General features: G+C 33.2%; 1 protein-coding gene across 2 annotated transcripts in view; it reads left to right on the plus strand.

Annotated features, from left to right (window-relative positions):
* The window catches only part of PALS1 (protein associated with LIN7 1, MAGUK p55 family member), a 78468-nt gene that overhangs the window by 24046 nt on the left and 32611 nt on the right, over positions 1–21811 (plus strand). Inside the window, exons 2-4 of one of the 2 annotated variants that reach the window (XM_031453896.2) lie at positions 2209–2294; positions 7695–8223; positions 15010–15218. In XM_031453896.2, coding sequence (XP_031309756.1) covers positions 7857–8223; positions 15010–15218 — 576 coding nt within the window. In that variant the 5' untranslated portion in view covers positions 2209–2294; positions 7695–7856. The remainder of the gene's footprint in view (positions 1–2208; positions 2295–7694; positions 8224–15009; positions 15219–21811) is intronic. The other variant, XM_031453897.2, reaches the window with a different exon arrangement.

Consider the following 21811-nt stretch of genomic DNA (forward strand, 5'->3'; position numbering starts at 1 on the left):
GGATATACAACATCTTATTTGTCCATTCATCAATTGATAGACATCTGGGGGTTTTCCCACTTTTTGGTATTAATAAATGCTGCAGTGAACATTTTTATATAAGGTTTTTGTATGGATTTTGTTTTATTTCTCTTGGTTGTATCCTAGGAGTGGAATTGCTGGGGCATATAGTAACTTTGTTTAGCCTCTTGAGGAATTGCCTGACTTTTTCAGTGTGGCTGCATCATTTGACATTCCCAACAGAAGTGTATGAGGGTTCCAGTTTCCTCATATCCTTATCAGCACTTATCTTTTTGTTTCTAGCCATCCTTGTGGGTGTTGTGGTGTCTCATGGTTTTGATTTACTTTTCTCTGATGACTGATAATGTTGAGTATCTTTTCATGTATTTATTTAATAAGGCCATTTGTTTATCTTCTTTGGAGAACTGTCTCTTCGGGTCCTCTTTTCACTTTAAAAGCAGACTATTTGTCTGTTTATTGCAGAGTTTCACAAGTATTTGTTCTATATTGTAGATACAAGTCCCCCATCAAATAAATGATTTGCAAAAGTTTTCTCCCATTGTGGGATTGTCTTTTCACTTTCTTGATGTCCTTTGAAGCACAAAGTTTTAGATTTTGATCGTGTCTAATTTATCTGTTTTCCTTTTGTTGCTTGTGCTTTTAATGTCCTGTCTTAAGAAACCATTGCCTAATTTGAGGTCATGAAGATTTATGCTTGTTTTCTTCTTAAAGTTTTATAGGGTTCTTACATGTGTGTCTTTAATCCATTTTGAGTTAATTTTTGATTATGGTAAAGAGTCCAACCTCATCTTTTGCTTGTGAATATCCATTTGCCCTACCACCATTTTAAGAGACTTGTTTTCTTCCCATTTAATTATCTTGACACCCTTGTTGAAAATCAGTTGCTTGTAAATATGAGAGTTTATTTGTGGACTCTTAATTCTGTTCCATCAATTTCTGTCTATTCTTATCCCCGTATCTTACTGTAGTTTTAATTATCATTTCCCTAATGATTAATGATGTTGAGTATCTTTCCAACTGTTTATTTTTGCCATTTATGTATCTTGTTTGGTAAGCGTTCAAGTCTTTTGCCTCTTAAAAAATTGGAAAATTTGACTTACTGAGTCATTAGAGCATTTATAGTGAATATATTTTGCAAACATTTCTCCCTTTTTATGCTTGACTTTTCATTTTCTTAACAGTGTCTTTTAGTGGCATATTTTGGGATGGCTTATTCTGCACCTCTTCAATGGATTCTAAAAACCTTGTGGAATCCACAGCTCTTGGCAACTGGATAATAAGGCTTGAGGAAGATCTTGGAGATAGGGATATAATTAACAATAGTAGGGAAGTTGAGATCAGTTGGGGATATATTGAAATTGAGTTTCTTGGTGACATTCTTATGTAGTTTCTGTTCCCTCAACCTGGAACCCTTTATTTCTGGATCTTCCCACAGCTGACTTTTTTTCCCCCCATTCAGGTCTCAGTTCAGTTATCACCTAAAATAGGCCTTCTGTGGTCATCTTATCTAATGTTTCCTCTTCTAAAGATCATTGTCTATTATATAACCCGGTTTTACTTTCTCTGTAATCCTTTATCTGAAGTCATATTATTGTATGTTTGTTTTGTATTATCTGTTACTCTGCCAGAATATAATCTTCATTAGGATGGGATCCTCTTCTGTCTTGGTCTTTAGTGTCGCATCAACATTTCCCTGTCTGAATTAACTGTGGCTCCTGTCAGATTTTTTCTGGACCTTTTTGGATCCTAAACTTCGCATCTTCTTGGCCTCATGAAACTATACAGTTTAAAATTGATCCAGTTGTAAAATTGATCCAAACTATATAGTTATATTGATCCAAAGTTATAGTTAAAACAAAGAAAAACACATTACATTTTTGTTAAGCCTTACCTAGAGGTCAAAAATGTCATTAAAAATAATCTACAAAAGGGTCTTGCCCTTTTTTAAAAGCTTTTAAACCAGTTATATTTACCTCTTTCTCATCATTAACTTCAGGTAATTTACATTGATTTTATTTGGTGTTCAGTAGAGATGGGGATATGTGTGCATTTTTATTACTTTATACTAAGAAATCCTAACCATCTGCAAACAGAATTGGATGTCATATTGAATTAACCTTTCTTTCCCATTCCCTCACTCTGAAAAACATTGCAGACTTTTACACTTGTCTCTTTTCTGTTTTACAGAGTAAGAAAGTTAGTCTGAGTTCTGTGAAAAACCAGAGAAGAGGAACTAAGAGGATAGTAGACGAGGACTTTCCAATTTGCATAATGTAAGTTCTTTTCACTCTTCTTGGCCTGAATTTTGTGTTAGCTGACAAAGCTGTTTCTATGGAAACAAATAGTGCAACTTCTTAGAATGTCAGAGGAATGCTGATCACTTAAAATGAGACTTCCCAGCTGCTGGTCAAAGGGCATTACTTCTGGGAGAAGGGGAAGAAGGATGAATTGGAAACAAATTTAGAGTTCTAGTATAGACCAACTTTGTTTATGAATATGAAGTGTATGTTTTACATTTACCTCTGTCTAAAAGTTAGGATACTGATTATGTAGGAAATTGTCTTCTTGCTCACAGTTCATGTTTCCCAGCTCTCACACGTGGTTCTGTTTCTTGGTGTGGAGTTTTCAGTGGGCCTGTGTCCCCCAGGTTATTGCAGGCCCCCCAGTCTCAAGCATTTATACTTTTTGGAGCTTATTTATCTCCTTTTTACCTACTTCTTCTATATCCAGTCCACATAAGCAAAATCCTTTCTTCTCCACTAGTTTCAAATTAGCACTGAAACAGCTTTGGCTTGCCAACCTGAAAATTCATTTTCTTGCTTTGTGGAATATGTAAAGAGTATTGCTTAATTTTTTTAAATTTCTCTCTCCTATTTTTTTTTCCCCAGGGGGTGGGGGGTTATAAGCTGGGGCTCTGAGGAGGATTTGAAATGTGGGCCTTTGAGGAATTTTTAAAACAATTTGTTTATAATTAGAGGATTGAGAAAAGAGGAATACTCTTAGGGCCAGCAACTCGTAACTACATTGTCTGCATAAGGCAGTCTTTTATTTTCATATAAGGAGGTAATTCTCTCGTTCAGTAGTTCAGTCATTTACCAGTCTCTGCATTGTCAAACAAAGGACTGTTTGGTTTTTATTTGTTTAATTTTTGTTTGTTTTGGAGAGTGGGAATATAATTCCTTTGGACTGGAACTTTTTCATTGTTTATTGATATGTGTTGTCTATATAAATGAGCTAGAATATTCATGGTGTGCCTGTTTAAAAATTGTAATGATCTTTAATGCTGAATCTATGGAACATAACAGTTTTTTTGATTCTGGAAGAACTTTTGAATCAGTCATGGACCTCATGAATTATCTTGTGAGCATTATGAAGTCTTTTGGAGTGTTGGTATGGTGAGATCATTATTTAACCAAGGTGATTATTTAACCAAGGAAAGATTTCTTGAAGGAATAGGGACTTGTGGTAGATCGTGAAAGCAAAAGGTGAAAGGAGAAGCGGTTCATATTTCTTAGTTCCTAAGGCATTTTGGCAGGAAGAGAAGGATTTGGGATAGGCAGGCACAAATGAGGAAGCTAACTTAGAAGGCTCATACAGGAAAGTAGGGAAAGATACAGTTAGGAAGTGTGAATTTGCCTTGTGAGTTTGGACTCTATTCTCTAAGCAGTATGAAAGCCATCAGAGGTTCTGAACAAAGGAGTAATTTGCTCATATGCTTAATTAAACATTCATCCCTTACTAGTTATCAAGGCTATAGAGATGAATAAGATCATTTACCTGTATGACGTATTGTCACCTTGAAATTAATGTGTCCAAGACTAAACCCTTAATACCCTTTAATTTCTCTCCCCTTTTATCTAATTCTCCTTCTCCTGTATTCTCCATCTTAGTTAATGACATTGCCGTCCATCTAGTGACCCAAAGACAGTGGCCATGAAGTCACACTGCCTGAGTTCATATTCTGAAGCCTCCAGTTTGCTTGGCCCTGTGCTGGGCAGCGTCACATATTTAGAGATGAGTCAGCATGGTTCCTGACTTCCAAGGGTTTTTAGTCTGGTGGGGCAGACAGATAGAGATGCAAACAGCTGTAGTTGAGTTTGATCAGAGATGTGATAGGGGTTGTGGGATTCCAGAGGAGGCACATTGTGGGGTTCCAGTTTGATAAATTATGGAAATCCAGAAGAGGATGTATTTGAGCTGAGACTTGAAAGTAGGCAAAGATTAGATCCTAGGCAGTCTGGTTCTGGAGCCCGTACTTTTTTACACATTGTGCTATCTTGAATAACGGAGTAGATACAGTGGCATTAATTAGAACTGAGAATAAAGGAAAAGCATCAAGGATAATATGAGGGGATTAAAGGAAAATATGAACTTAATTCTGGACACATTAATTTCCAGATCCCTATAGGACGTTTGGGTACATAAACTAATGCACGGGAATCCTGTCTCTGTTACCTAGAACCTAGCCAGAGGTTAGGTGCTCAGTTAAATTTATGTACAAACTACCCCTCTTTTCTAAATCTTTGATGACCTTCTTACTGCCTTGAGATTAGGAGTTATATTTAAGACCTTTCATAAACTGGACCCAGTCAGATTTTCTAGCTACTATTCTCTTGTACAAGCTGACTGCTTTAGTTCAACTAGCCTTGTTTGTGCTTTTCCCACATATTTAATTTTTCTGTCTTTTGTTCATATGGCCTTTTCCTTCACCCTGTCTTCAAGGCCTGTTTCAGTCCCCATTCCTCCTCTATAAAACAGGCATATTTGGACCTCCTTTTAAAGTATAATGAGGATTAAATAAGTGAATACTGTGTAAAGTGCTTGCAGTTGTGTCTGGTATGTAATTATGCGCTCAGTAAATGTTGTAGTTAATACTACTACTATTACTACGTCCTTCTCTCCCTCCTCTTTGCCCTGCTGTATGAAACACAGGGGCCAAGTTTTAGTAATTCTGTAACCTACATATTTCTTTAATATTACTTTTCTTCATTCTCAGTCTTAGTTAAAGACCCTATTTTTTACGATTGCCTTCAAACTGGTCTCATTGCCACCTTACAGTCTATCCTCTACTCTTCTTCCAGAGTAATATTTCTCCAAAAGTGTGATCATCTTATCCCCTGCTTTAAATCCTGTAATGATTCTTACTACTTTCAGGATAAAAGTCAAACTCTTTAGCTGTTACTCTTCTTCATCTGGCCTCCTGATTGCCTTTCCAGTTCTATCATTATTCATATATGACATACTCCCCTTATCCCATCCAGCCTTCTTTGCATTCTATTCTACTTTCTGAAAGTGCCATATTTTTGTGTTCTCTTCTTATTGGTCAAGTGACTCCCTCTGCCTGGAACAGACTGTTCTAAATGCTGCTCAAAGAAATGTATCCTTATGCTTTTAAGTATTTGCTATGACTTTTTACCACAGACTAAATTCTAGAGTCTGTCGTCTTTGCGAATGTATGACATTTCTAAGTTTAGTTGAACAACTAGTTACTGGGCATTTCCTGTATAACATGTATTGTGTTAAGAATTGGGGTAAAATAAGACATTCATGACCCTTGTCTGTAACAAACTTAGAATTGAATGAGGAGAAGTCAACCGGGGAGAATAATCATCCGTTTTCGTTGCTCTCTCTCCCAGTAGACTAGGAATATTCTAAGGGAAATGACCAAAATGGAGTTTTAAATGACTAATAATATCAGGTTGCAAAAGTTTTTCTGAGAGTAAAAGACTAGATCCAGGTGGATAAGCATGATCATAGTCCAAGCATAAGAACTCTTGATTTCGATCCCTCTGCCCAGTTTCTCTTGCCTAATTATAATTTTCTCCCTGTGGTCTAGTATAGTGAATATGGACACAGCCTTATCGTTTTCAAGCTAAGTTTTAATTTCAGATCATAATTTTTGTAGACTAGTATATATATAAATAAAAATACTCATGATTAAATATGATTTTTAATATCCCTTAAATATTGTAAATAGAGAAAGTTGAGAGTTGTAATTTTCTGAGAGTGTATACATTCCTAGATTTTTAGAATTAAAAATAAGTACTGCAGTAACTCCTAGACAAATTTCTGCTTACTTGTAATGAAAATATTAAATTTGCTGAATTTGCATTTGCATATAATCAAGATATAAAACTTAAGAATTGTCTATATAATTCTAAAAGCTCTCATTTTAATGAAAAAGTCAATTTAATGATAAATAAGATATTTAAATGTGGATCACATAGTTATAAATAGAGGAGCTAAAATTTGGATAGAAGACAGAAAAAGCTACCAACATTCTTGTGAAAATGTAATTCTAGTGGTTTATGTAGCTTGTGTCTATTTTTCTGATTGTTGGTCTAGTGATTTTTCCTGGTAGTCTAGGTGAATTTGTGTTAAGCAGTCTGTGACAAGATGTTTGTTTGAGAGAAGATTGACTGGCCCCAGGAATATTGTCTGAAAACTCAGCTTTTGCTTAGTTGGCATATTCTCTAACCAGCGTATTTACTGAAGTGCTGCTCAACCCATGGAGGTAGTAGGTTTATTATTGTAAATATTTTTAAAGTCTTGAGCAAAAGAAGGCTAATTAGATTTAATGTTTGGGTTTACACATGTATAAACAACCTACCTATTTAATGCCTGAAAAATGGCTTGATGAGAAGCCGGTGTCATCCAGTAAAATATTTTCCTTGTCTAAAATATGTTGAAGGATTTTTAAAATAGGAGAGTCAAATTAATACTGAAAATTAATAGAAGTATAAATATTTTTTAGTTCTAAAACCTACATAGATAATCTCATTTAAAACTCAGAGCAAGTCTATGAATAAATTTTCCAAAGGAATCCGAGGTTCAGAGGAAGAAACTAGTCTTAAATCATAAAGCTAGAGGAAGTAGCAGGACCAGAATTAAAATTCAGTTTTCTGGTCTCCAAGTCCAGTATGTTCTTATTTGCTGTGCAGTATAACCTTTTTAAGTGGTAACAGATACTACCATTTTTTTTCAAAATGAAGAGAAAATGAATCCTCATAAAGAATTAACCATAATCCTTTTTTTAGTGTGACGAGTTATAAAGATGATAGATAACCTACATAGTCTTTTTCTCACTTTATGTGGTTTTATCCTGCAGATGCCTTAGCTGCTAATAAAATTTCTTTTTTGCTGGGTATCTTCTTCATCTCAAACTCCTAAAAGTGAATTGTCTCACACAATGCTGCGTTTATCTCAGTTGAATCATTAGTATGGCTTGCTTTGTGCCAGGTTCTTCAGCAGTTCACAAGGAAGTTATCTCAATCCCCTGTGTATCAGTTGGGTATAAAGTACTGTGTGTGTTGAGACAACTATAAGGGTGACTAAAACATCTTTATACCTTAAGTATCTTATTCTCTACTAGACTAGTACCCAGAACTTTCTTACTTTTATGCTTTACTAAACTTTCCAATATGTCATTTTTCTCAGCTATAAAATTAAACAATAAGCTTCAAATAATTGAGAGGGGACTTTTTTTCCCAAACACTTTGATTTCCTTAGATGTGTAAAATGAAAGGAAAAATGTTTAATCTATATAGGAAGATAATATATACTTACGAGATATTTTCTATATTGTATAGAAATAGAGATTAGAAGGGGGCTATGTAAAATCTACTTTTATATTGTGATTCTTATACTTTTCTCCCCCCCATCTTTCCCCTTAGATTTCCTTCATGGATACATTTCCATAGCATTATTATGTGATGTGAGAAGTTTTTTTTTTTTTTTTTTTTGAAGTAACATGGATTTTATACTACAGAATCAAGAGATTGGCTTTATAGGAAAAGTTGATTTATAAAAAGTGGTACAGGTTTTTATAGATAACCATGACAACATCCCATATGAATGGGCATGTTACTGAGGAATCAGACAGCGAAGTAAAAAATGTTGATCTTGCATCACCAGAGGAACATCAGAAGCACCGAGAGATGGCTGTTGACTGCCCTGGAGATTTGGGCACCAGGATGATGCCAGTACGTCGAAGTGCACAGTTGGAGCGTATTCGGCAACAGCAGGAGGACATGAGGCGTAGGCGAGAGGAAGAAGGGAAAAAACAAGAACTTGACCTTAATTCTTCCATGAGACTTAAGAAACTAGCCCAAATTCCTCCAAAAACTGGAATAGATAACCCTATATTTGATACAGAGGAAGGAATTGTCTTAGAAAGTCCTCATTATGCTGTGAAAATATTAGGTAAGTAAAAACAGCAGAATAATAGAAAATATTTTGATTTTGTTTCTCTTGTCTTACACAAATGTGTATAGGAAGGAAGAGGAGGAGTATAAGAGAATGTAAGTAATAGCAATTTGTATTCAGACCAGAGTCAGTTCTTTTCTTGGAAAGGCCATATAACCATTGTTTACTGTTAGCCATGTAGAACTAAAGCATGTAGCCTAAGTGTTCAGTCACTGCAAAGTGATTTTTAGATACAATCTTTGAATTAAAAATTTCTACATGAGGCCTAGCAATTAAAGCATTGAAATTCATATTTTATTTCAAACTCAAATTTTTATATCAAAATTACTGATAAGCAGTTTTCAGGTTTTAAATTTCTGATTTCTGTAAAGTTTGTAAAATAGTAATAAAATCAGTATCTGTAGCTTAACATTGATTTGATTTTTCTTTAATTAATGACTATCAGTGAGAAGAACTGGTGCTGTTCCTGTGGCATAATACACATGAAACATGGTCAACAGTTGCTATGCTGACTATTCTCAAATTTCATTTTGTGAAGAAAACAAAAAATTTAGTGCCATAGATATTAATAGATATAAACAAAGAATTCTATGGTCAAATAAATTTTGAAAACAGTAGGTTAAATAAGTTAAACAGCTTCTTATTAAAGTATTTCTTACAGCTTTTAAAATGCTAATAGCCATTATGAATCCTCAAGAGAGATTAATGTCAAATGAGTGTTTCCAAACTTGAAATACTTCATTGTTGAATTTACTGCCTTCCCTTCTTGCACACACACAAGAGAGACCCCTGAACTAGTGTTAGGGGTATACATTAACTTGTATTCCCTTAAAACCAGGCTAACTCAAATGAAGTATTTTATTTCTTGGTGGTTTATTATTTATAGGTGTGGAAGGAGAGACCCTTCACTTTTCTGTGGAAGGAGAGAGGTTTTGTTGTCATTGTCTTGCCATTTATTTGTTTATTGAGCCCTGTACTAGAGGCTGCAGCAAACAACATTCTGTGTAATATCCACAGTAATTCTGTTAACAGGGCTCTGTAATCACCGTTTTGGAGATAAAGAAACTGACACACTATAAATCAACTACACTTCAATAAAAAATAAAAATAAACTGAACCTCAGTTAAATCACCTGTTTAAGACTCCATGCTAAGTGTTAGAGCCAAGTTTGAATTTGCCCGATTTGAATATGCAGTTGGTATACTGCAAAAAAAAACAAAGGATTTGAGTGGAGACTGACATCTAGCCTGCTCTTCACTTTCTGGACCAGAGCTTTGTTTACCAAGAGTGGAATATCTTTTTCTAATTTGCCCAAATGTACCATATATACTATTTCTGTTCCTCATTAACTCTCTGTATTCTATGTCTAGAGCAGTTTCTACTACATCACATCATCTGCTGCTTTTCTTGCTATACAGTTATTAAGGATCCACATTTCTTGACAGAAAGCAATGTGCATGCTTCTCTGTGTTTTAAGAAATCATAGATGTGTTCAGTGATAGAAAGTCTGCTAAATGCCTTCAGATGAGAGGCATTGTAGTGAAAACAGAAAGATTACACATTTTTAAAAATAAATTTATGGGAAGGAATTTTATGCACTTTTTCCCAAAGAGTTTTGTTAACATAAAAAGATTTAATTCCCAGTTGCTGCTTACTGGCCTTCATCTCCTACCACTTCATTATTTTTTATTAAAATACTCTGTAAATATTCTGTGCGATTGGAGAAACCATACATTATAATATATCCAGCCCAAGTCTGGATTGAGTCTTGTTTTTCTGTTTACATTTCTTTAAGGTTAATGAATTTGTGTATTTGCTTTACTTATATTAGGCATAAATGTCCATCTAATAGACAATTACATATTTTAAAGTAATTTGAGATGTAGTACTAGATATTTGTAAGTCATTTTTTGGATAGGATAATATTTCCTATTTTGAGAAATAAATGGTTTAATCTTAATACATTCAACACAAATGTGCTAATTGTAGGAAACATGGAAAGTTACAGAGTTGTTCTTGTCAGTCAAATCTTCAGTTTTCGACATACTCAGTTTTAAGTTTTCATTTTAAGATGAAGTGTAGTGGCTTTTTACCAGACATTTTTTTCCTATTTATAATTTGCTAACACATCAACCTACAGCAGTACTCCCTTAAAGTTGTATGAGTCTCCCTGCCAGTATTTTGATTAATACACACATGCCAAAAGACAACTTCTCAGCCTTTTTCACAGCCAAAAACAGCAACCTTGTTTTAAATAAGGGAAGGATGGGACAACTGATTTATTTCTTTGAGAGGGAGACTTCAGTTTCCAAATGACACATCATCATTTATCTGTGAGTAGAGAAAATATTCCTTAAAGAATTGAAACTATGATTGGAAACATTAGATACTTTTATTGTCTGTCTGGGTGGTGGCTTTTAGTGAAAGTATTTATAAATTTGGCACTGTATAATAATAAAAATGTAGGGATGGAATTGATAGAATGTATTCAAAAAGGATGAAATGAATTTTCTTATTTAAAAGCAGTCAGAATCTTACTGAAAATTAGAAAATAATGTGTGGGAACTTAATATCTCAAATGAATAATTAATATTAGTGGTATAAATTATAAGAATTTTGGTATATTATGAAGGCTTTCCTTAGAATAGCATGAGTTATTAAAATTTGTTTTGCTACAAATATCATTGTCTCGTTCCCTTTCATAAGCAAAGCAAACTGCCTTGTGAGAAAAGTCCTGAGAAAAGAGCAGTTGCAAATTAGAGTAGGATGAGGTACAGTAAGATTATCTTCAGATATCTTTAGATGGTAGATTTCACTGTTTTGTTGATTTTTGTAGTCACAGATAAGTAATTTTGAGCCAGGGTTGTGGACAAGTAAATATAATAGACAAAATATTTAAAGAAAATAAACTAGGAAACACTGCTGTCTATCGTATATGTGACTATATGATTGTCAAGGTTTTGGAGAGACCTTAGGAAAGGCAAGCACACACACACGGTGAGCTATCTGTTATGTGCCTAGTAAGAGGATCCTTGAAATTTGTAATTAGGGACTTTCTAATTTCCACAAGTTGCTATCAGTGTTAAGAAAAAATAAAGACACACGAAGGGGAAGAAAACTAGGATGAATAAACTATTTTCATACTATTAATAATACTATGTATCTGCATATTTTTTGCCTGAATATTCAAACTGTTAAGTCAAGAGTATTCTTGTATTTGATGTTATAAAGTAAAATTTTTCTTACACATTTCTTACTGACGTTATTTGACTTTTGATTGACCGTGGGATATACTGGACTTTTGCTGGATTGTGATGAGAGATTGGCTTTTAAGATAAAGTTTATTTAAAGCCAACAAACAAAATTCCAGTGCCAATAAACTTTGAGTGCATACTACTTCTGAGAAGTTAATTGTTAATTATGCTTGCTATTAAATTTTTCCTCAACTGCTATAGATATTTCCAAACTTTGTTAGCCATAGAGGGACTTTTTTTTTCTAGAAATAAAATGGTTAGACATTGGTACTAGATTTAATGTTTAAAGTGTTAGGCCCATTTGACAATTTTCTGATTTGTTCAGGCTGCTAAAATTAGAACAAACATAAAATAAAGATTAAAAGAATATTTATATAGCCATGTAATGTTTGGTTATTAAATATGCCTAATTCCCCTGAAAAATAATTAATGCCTGTACCATTTAGTCTTTGACACATGTGTCAAAACTTCATTGCAACTGTTAAGTATTAATAGGTTTTAACTTTTCCACCCTTTCAAAGACTTGCATCATTGTATGTTCAGAAATCATTGCATTTTGGAAAGTGCAGGGATGCCTGGAGTCAGATGGTAGAGTTTAAATACTTTTAACCTTCACTTACTGTTGACCTTTGACAAGTTACTTAATTTTTTGACCTTCAGTTTCAGAATCTTCTTGAGGACCAAGTGAAAACATGTATAGAAGCATGTTGCACATTGTAGGTTTGACTAAAATTTAACTTTTGTGAGAACTAGAAGCTACCAGATAGATCATCTGACTTTCTGGTCCATGAACTTAGTTTGTGGATCTTAACCAGTAATTTTTTACTTTATTTTTTAAAATAACATTTTTATTAAGGTATAATTCACATACCATAAAATCCACTCTTTTAAAATGTACAGTTCATGAGTTCTTAGTATATTCACGAGATTGTGCAGCCATCATCATTATATAGAGTGTTTTCATTACTCCAAAAAGAAACTCTGGACCAATTAGCATTCACTCCCTGTTCTCTCCTCCCCCTAACTGCTGGCCACCCTAATCTATTTTCTGTCTGTGGATTTGTTTATTCGGGACATTTCCTCTAACTGAATCATGCAATATGTGGCCTTTGGTGACTGGTTTCTTTTCATATAGCATAATGTTTTCAGGATTCATCTGTGTTGTAGTGTGAATCAGTATTTCATTCCTTTTTATGACTGAATAATATTCCTCTGTATGGAAATACCACTTTTTTTGTCTGTTTATCCATTCCTCTGAATAGTGCTGTTACAAACATTCATGTGTAAGTTTTCATTTAAACATCTGCTTTCACGGGTATTTACCTGTGAGTGGAATTACTGGATCATGTGACAATTCTGTGTTTTAACTTATTGAGGAACTGCTGTATCTTTCACAGTACCTGCACAGTTTTACCTTCTCACCAGCAGTGTGTGGGAGTTCTTTACATCCTTGCTTTCTACTTATTATTATGTATCTTTTTCATTTTAGCCATCCTCTCAACCAGTAATTTTTTTAAGAATTGGAATAAAATAGAAGATATTAAAGTATATTGCACATAAGTATTCATAAATCTTTTATTTCAAATAGATATGTGTATACTGGGTTGAGAAATAAAAAATATATTTTTAATGGATCACTAACAAAAGTTTGAGAAATACTACCCACTCATTTTATAGGCAGGTCCAGAGACATAATGCAGCTAATAAGTGACCCAAGCCATAACTAGGACCCAGGTATTCTGACTCCAAATTTTAGTCTTTTTCTCACTCACCAAACTCCTTTCAGTTTCATCCAGAGAACAATCGTGAAGTTTTTGTACTTGATTGATTAGCAGTCACTGCAATATTTTTCTGTTGTCTTATATTTAGGGCTAAGATTTTTTGTTCTGCCATCTCTCTCAGCTATCTTTGCTTGTATATTTGTCTAGTATTTCTTTTTAATTTGTAACCCAATTTGTTAATGGTTAATTACTGTTCAGGATCTTTCATGAGCTTCTGATTATTTTTAATAAGTGAATTTCAGCCTAGTCCACTGAAAACCAACGTGCAGAGATCTGAATTTTATGTCCTTAAATTTAAAAAGAAAGAAAGAAAAAGGAAAGACTGTCCCTACTTAAGCAAAGATTTCCTAAATGAGCTTTTACTTTTACTTTTAATTCTGTGGATAAATATACTGGAAACTGTATAATTTCCTCATGCTCAATATTACTAATTTTCTCATCTGAATATTAAATTTGACTGTACAGTTAAGGAGAAAAGAAGACATCTTGAAAAGTTTCAGAAAAAAGTCATGAAGTTGGTTGAAATCTAAAAATTTCTGATAGGTTTAAATGATTGGTATTATTTAAACAATGAAATGGAAGAATCTAGAATACTAGAACAGATGTCTAGAAACTGTTTCCATGTGGGGTAAACGATAGCAATAAGTAAAACTAAGCAAAGCTAATCCAGGGTAGATAGTTATCTCCATTGCTTTGAAAGATCTCCAGAGATGGAGATTCCTCAGCTTCCTTGAGTAATTCAGTTGTTTATCCTTACGGCCAAAAAAATTCTCCAGAGTCTTGGGTGTTTGGAGAGAGAATTTTCAGAGGAACTGTTGGTGATTGCTTTCTGTTGTCTAGAGTCTTGATTCTTTTATATTTTAGGCTGCCAGGAGAGGGCTAGAGGGGAGAGGAGAGAGTTCAGGGGGTGGTTTTGTAGACTTCTGTGTATGATTGTATTTAACTGATTAATTGTATCCCAAAGCTAAATGTAAGTGATTTTCCTTACTTTTCAATAATATGCCCTCTCTTTTAACATAAATAATCAAGATTTAAGTGTTTTATGAAATGTTGGAGGAGATGATGGAAGCTTACAATTTTTACTGAACATCAGGTAAGAGGAAATAAATCAAACTGCAGGACAAGGAATTTGAACTAGATATAAGGAGCTTGCAGGTAGGGAATAATAAGAAGATAGAAGAAATGTAGGTAAAACATTTAATGACCTAGGGGAAGGAGTTTATAAGTATAAAAACAGTAAAAGAAATCACACAGGAAAAGGTGAATCATGCTTTTTTTTGTGTGTGGATCATTCTTAACACGTTAACAGTCAAAATTCTACAGTAAAGGTACCACAAATATAATTAACAGACAGATGGAAAAATTTAGAAAACAATTTCCAACTATTATGATAGTTATACTGTTAAATGAAAAAAGAAAATACTGTAAGATTTTTTTAAGTTGTTTCTAAGTGATGGGACTGTTAGTGGTTTTAAATTTCTTTGTTCATTTATGTATTCTTCCTCTTTTATTTTTATAGTGATACGTATTTTATAGTTAAAACACTTAATGTTATTTTTTTCTGTTGTGTAATTTTTTTAAAGTTAACTTAATCAGTAAATGACAATGATTTGACACTCAAAAATATGTGCAAGTTTTGGTTTTATTCAAAACTTAAATTGTTATTGGTTCAAGAAATTTTATCTTAAAACACATGTGGAATTGAGACAGAAAATTAATTTTTGGATACCTTTTCTTTCTCCTACTAGAAGTGGAAGACTTGTTTTCTTCACTTAAGCATATCCAGCATACTTTGGTAGATTCTCAGAGCCAGGAGGATATTTCACTGCTTTTACAACTTGTACAAAATAAAGATTTCCAGAATGCATTTAAGATACACAACGCTGTCACAGTACACATGAACAAGGCCAGTCCTCCGTTTCCTCTTATCTCCAATGCACAAGATCTTGCACAAGAGGTATGTATTCTGAACATCTCATTGACATCTACACGATAATTGTTAGTGATAGTAAAGCAGTATTCTTGGAAAATACTGATGTGACTATAAGGCTTGTTAGAATTAATTACTGCTGGTTACATGTTAATTATTTTTTGTGTTGGGAAAAATTTGCTTACGTGAATTTTATCCTGGAAAGATATATACTTAGTTCAGAGTTAGGGCTCTGTTTTCATGAAAAGAGCATCAGTTTTGTATATACAACTACATGTTTACATAGTAAGAGAAATGTTTGTCTGAATTACTAAAGGGGAAACAAATCTTGAATACTTCCAGGATAGTTTTATATTAAACATTATGTATTATAAACTGAGGTAAATGAATACTGATGAGATTAAATTATATCTGATAATAAGATGTCAAAAATATATAACTTCTAAGATTTGTTACTTGTAGGTATTTTGAAGTTTTTCCTCTATAGAAACCATACATAGAAGGTCAAAAATAATTAAATTTTAATCTACAGTGAGAGTTTCCGATGTTAACATGCAGATGTTTAAGTTCTAGTTTCTGCTGCTTGTTGATGTTCAGTGTTTAATGTGTTCTGCAAACATCTTTTAAATTAAAAGTTTTAAAAGGGTATAATTAAGCCATCTCCTATTTTGGGGGGGTGGACATTGTGTCATTGTTACAAGATTTTAAGTTATTTTGGTATTAAAAGCTAGTAATTCTAGAAGCCCATCAAGTAAATCTATTTCATTGAACCCAGAGACAAAACAGAAAATGGGCTGGAGCAAGGGTGGGACTTCCAGAGCTACAGGCATGTAAAAATGTAAAATAGTTTAGGAGGCCCTTCAGATTAGCACAGAATGTATTGTCTTCGTTTAGATACCTATAAATAGGCAAAGATCCAGTGTGCAGGAGTGGATGAGAGAAGTCTTATGTTATGCAGGATAAGAGAGTGTGACTTAAGGACCTGTTTGTAGAAAGGAAATTTTCCATCCACTAGTTTAAAAGACAAATTGAAACCTATTTGTGCTTTTTATTATACACACTATATATTGCATTATATATGCAAATTTTGTATGCAAAATTATATGTGTAAAATATTTCATTAATAAATTATATCCCTGTAGTTTTACTTACAGTTTAAATGGGTTTTCTGAAAATTCTTTATAAAGATTGAAATAACTGACAATACTTTGATTTTATTTATTCACAAATATAGTGTAACATTTATTATGTAGGATTGTAATAATTGTAATCCTTCTCTTCCCATTTAGGGAGAAGTTTTGTCCAGCTGGCTAGGGCAGTAGGTGGAAAAAAGAATTATATAAGCAAAAGAGATTTAAATTGCTCCGTTAGAAGAAAATGACACACAACAGAATGGGTGAAAAGAAAGGAAAAAGAGGCAGCATAGCTTTGAAGGTTTTTAGGAATTGAGAGGCAAAGAACTAGAAGTGGCTTAAAGAGTAATGCTTTGAGAAAGAAGGAAATGGTTAAAAAGGACTTTAAAACATCAGTTCTGAATGTTAGTTTTAGGATAGCTAACGTATTCACATGGTTCACAATTTTAAAAGCACCGTATCAAGATTTTCTGTTAAGTTTACTTTCACATCCTTCAGTAGTGCTTGAGAATTCTGTTGCTTTGGTGGTGATGGAATATGTAGGTGCTTAGTGTCATTGGTCTTAAAATAAGAGACTGGTCTTAAAATAAGTGCAAAATGACAAACCCGAAAAGGGCAACAATGTATGGTTGTGCTGCAGTGTGAATGACTTCCCTGGAGTTGTGCCTGCATAACTGTGTGGCAGCTCTGACTTACAGTGCATAGCATGTGAAAAAAAGATGTACTTGGAACTCATCAAAGAATGTTAAATCTGATAACAAAATTCAGAAGGTTAAATGTACTCATTGCCTTTATTTTACAGCAGGAAAAAGCTTAGCAACCACCTAATTCAACCCTTATGTTTTCTGTTTCTGAATATTGAGGCCAGGTGAGGTCTTGTGACTGGGATAAGACTAACTAGGCTACTCGTGTGCCCATTGCCTAATGTTTTGCTTTTTAGCATTCATAATTCTACCTATTTTCATATACAGTATTTAAAGGAAGAAATTACCTCATGCTTCAGTTGTATTATTTTTAAATGGAAATTTAATTGGATTAAGTAAAAAAAAACCTTAAGAAATTTGGTGAAAGAATGTTTTAAAACATTAGAAGTGTTCTTTGTTTTTATAGCTTAAAATATCAGTTAAACATCAAATATCATATAATAGATAATACAACCTTTGAAATTTTCAAATATTTAGATCCAGGTTATATCTTTGACAATCTAGAATATTCATTAATAAATGCAAAACAAGTTTTTGGGTCATTAAAGTGCTTTTATCAAGAAAAGGTGGAGAACTTGCGTTTCATTTAATGAACTTTTGCTTATTCAGTAAAAATGCAAGTCAACAGACTAGGAAATGGTGTTTGATCATTTGATTTTGAAATATTGAGGTGTATATGTGTATAAAATATATATGACAAAATTTTATAAGAAATAAAAAAGGATTACTCAGTTTTTTAAAAATGGGCAAAGACTTCATGAAAAGAGGAAATCCAGATGGCCAATAAGTATGAAAAGGTATTCAGCATCTTTAGCCAACAGAGAAATGCAGATTAAAAATAAAACAAGATAACACTGCATAGACACCAGAATGATGAAAAATATTTTTAAAAGACTGGTAGTATCAAATGTTGGTGAAAGTATGGAGGAACTAAAACTCATATTACTGGTAAAGTATAAATTGATACTACCACTTTGGAAAATGTTTGGTAATGTCTAATAAAGCTAACGTACCTATATCTATGACCCAGTAATTCTATGTCTGGGTATGTACTTGAGAGAAATGAAAACATATCCATATAAAGGCTTAAGCATAAGTATACATTGCAGCCAGATAATTGTTAGAAACTGGAAACAACCCAGATGCCCATCAACCAGTGAAAATTGAGTTAGACTATCACTGTGGAAGGACAATGAGTAAACAATTACAATCTAATGAGAAGTACTGTGATGGCAGTATGAGAAAGATACCAGGAGCACCATGAGATGTGCTTAATTCAGGGAGGGGCAGGGGAATAGTGATGGGAGAAAGGAAGAAACAAAAGGATTTAATATGCTAAGTCTTGAAGGATGATTGGGAATATACCTGGAAGCCCAGGAAAGAGGAAAAGCCTTTCCACTGACAAAAGGTACAAAGATGGTCGTGACTGAAAAAGCCTGGCATATTTTTTGAACAATGTGTAAAAGGTAGGATATGATTTTTAAGGTAGAGTCCAGATCCTGAAGGCCAGATAAGCCATATTAATAAGTTTAAATTTGTTTATGATGGATCCACGTTGGTAAACATTTAAAAATAATTAATTTACGTGAATAGATGGAAGGAGAAAACTATATGATCAACTTGATACAGAAAAGACATCTGAAAAAAATTTAATACTGTTCCCTTGATGATGAAAGCTCTTAGAAAACCACATACATTTTGTTAACTTCATAAAGAATAATATCAGAAACCAATAGGAAGCATCTCACTTAATGATGAAACACCCAACACATTGCTTTCTAAAGCCTGGAATAAGACAGAATAAGATGAAGACTGTCACTGCTAGTATTCAGCATATTTCTGGAGATACTAGCTAGTACAATTAAACAGGAAAAAGTAATGAAATGTAAAGTTGTAGGGGAACCAGGAAAATGTGAGTAGGTTGAATTAGTTACTTTGAAAAACAAAAACCTTGATTCATATGACATTCAGCATGATGCCTGTTAAAATATGGATATAATTTGCATACATGCAAACGGATACGCATGTAAGAGATTTGGAAGAAATTATAAATTATTAACAAGGCTATTTCTGTGTGGTAGATAGGTAATTTTCTTGTTTAGATGTTAAATGTGTTTCTCAAATTTAATATACAAGTCACTCTAAAAAGCTTAAAGCAAAAAATTTATTCTCTAAGTGGTTGCAGCGCTACTGAAGAATTTTAAATAAGAATTTGATATGAACAGGCTTCCAAGTTAAAGTAGTATTCTGATAGTGTGGGGAGTGTGTGGCATCAAGAATGGAGTTCAGCTCAGAGTATGGAGCCTATTGTCATTGTCTAGATGTAAGATTTTGAATAGCAGTTGAACATGAAGTGAAAAAGTATTTAACTAGAAAATTAATAAGACAGATTTCCCTTTGCGGAGAATAAAGGAAAAGGAGATATCCAGTATGACTTCCTGCCTGTTACTCCTTGTACTGAATTCATCAAACATTGAGTGCTGTTTGCTACACATTCTTCCAGTAGCCAAATACAAAATTGAGTAAGATACAGTTCCATCTTCACTGAGCTCAGTCTAGTGGAGATACAGTCACACCAACAATTTTAAATCGAATGTGTTCAGATTTATGGGTTCATGTTAATATCAATAAATTGAAAAGGCAGTTTAAGTACATGGGACAGCTAGTGTAATCATAGTTTTCATGGGGAGACAAGCATGGTGTATGTAGGGATCAAGCAGTTTATGGCTGGACCAGGAAGGTTAAGGTGTGAGGAATGCCAGGAGATAGGGCTGGAAAAGAGGCAAGAATCAGGTGATGCTAAGGATAATGCTAATAAGGAGCTTGGACTTGATGCTGTAAGTGAGAGACAGCCAATGAAAACTAGAATGGTTATACTTCTGTTTTAAGGTTGAAAAGGATATTTAATGATATAGAAAAATAAAATATTTTAATAATGAGTATCAGATTGAAATGCTGCTGTAAAACAGTGTGAGTAGCATGATCTCATTTTGGTAAAAATGAGAGGTAAAGCATATACACAGAAATTTTCTCATAGTTTTGAGGTCATGGGTATATTATTTTGGGTAATCCAGTTCTGTCGAGATATAATTTACATATACTTAGAATGGAGATGCTTTATTGTATAGTTCACTACATTTTGACACATGTATACACGTGTGTAATCTACCACCACAATCAAGTGATAGAAACATCCATAGCTCCGTAAAGTTGTCTTAATCTCCTTTACAGACAGTAACCAGTCCTTACTCCCCAGGCCCTAGACATCTGCTGATCTGTTTTCTGGTTTCCCAAATTTGCCTTTTCTGGACATTTTATATAAATGGAATAAGATAATATGTAGTCCTTTATGTCTGACTTGTTTGGTTCAGTATAATGTTTTTCAAATTCATCTATGTGTTGCATATATCAATAGTTTGAACTTCATGTTGAGTAGTATTCCACTGTATGAATATCCTATAGTTTGTTTACCCACTCCCCTACTGATAGATACTTGAGTTGTTTCCTTTTTACTGTTCTAGCAGGTGTGGAATGGTATCTTGTTTTTAGTTTGCATTTCCGTATGTTGGGCATTTTTTTCATAAGCTCTTTCCCTGTCTTCTTTTGTAAAATATTTTGTCACATCTTTTTCCTATTTTAGAAATCATAGTGTTAGCTTTATTGAATTGTAAGGGTTCTTAATGTATTCTAGATAAAAATCCTTCTGTCAGGTATATATTTCATGGTGGATATTTTGGTAAAAACAAGTGTAAGAATACAGGAAGATAAATACCAAATGATTATCTCTAGGTTTGGGGATTATGATGACTTTTATTTCTTTCTTTTGGACTATTTTTTGATTTTTTCACATTTAGTATACCATTTCTGTAATTTTAAAAATTAGTTTAAAACCTTTTGAAGGAAAATAGAAAGTATTTCAGCTAGAGAAGAGTAAGAGTACAAGATCAGGAGAGAGTATTTTCTTTTTAAAAAGATTAGAACATTTTTATAACACAGTGGAAATGAGCCAGCATGATATAAGAATAGCATTTTAATTCCTTAAGCCTTTGTAGAAGTAGCTGATACTGTATGTTGACACTAAAGTAGGCAATGACTGGATTAATAGAGGAAGGAAACACTTAACAAAAGTCAAAATTTCTTTATGAGGAAATATTTCTCAGACATGTTTAGGAACTGAGTTAAAAGGAAAAATAGGGGAAAAAAGTACATAAAATTATTGAGTTGACTTGGTATATTTTGTACATCTTGGTACATTTTTAATCCAAAATTTTCTTTCTGACTCAGAATTACTTTCTCCAGCTATCAAAAAAAAAAGATATATGATCCGGGACTATAAATTTCATTTTAACCTAAATTTGATATGTATTTTTTAATCCAATTTTTATAATTAGCATTTAATTATTCACAGTTTTGGATTACTGCACTTGTTCATTAGTAAAACTTTAATTGAATTCTTGAAGGAAAAGATAATTTCTGTGCCCTCGTTTTTTACATGTAGAACTTTACATTTAGAAACATGTTTTTCTAAGTACCAAAACCAAAGGCCAGGCTAGTTTTGATATTGTCATTGTTTTGATCTGCTTGTTGTGGTCAAATTAGTTACTCCCCAAATTATCATCTCTTAGGTTTGATAGGGGAATTAAATACTAAAAAAAAATGTAATAGCTATAAGAGGTATTAGAAAATTGCTGGATGCCTGTTTTTGTCTTGATTTACTTTTATAAAAAATTCTACTGTATATTAATTTACTTATATGTTTTCATTCATGGTGATAGTTTTGGTT

Source organism: Camelus dromedarius, chromosome 5 (assembly GCF_036321535.1).
Source record: "Camelus dromedarius isolate mCamDro1 chromosome 5, mCamDro1.pat, whole genome shotgun sequence".
NCBI lineage: Eukaryota > Metazoa > Chordata > Mammalia > Artiodactyla > Camelidae > Camelus > Camelus dromedarius.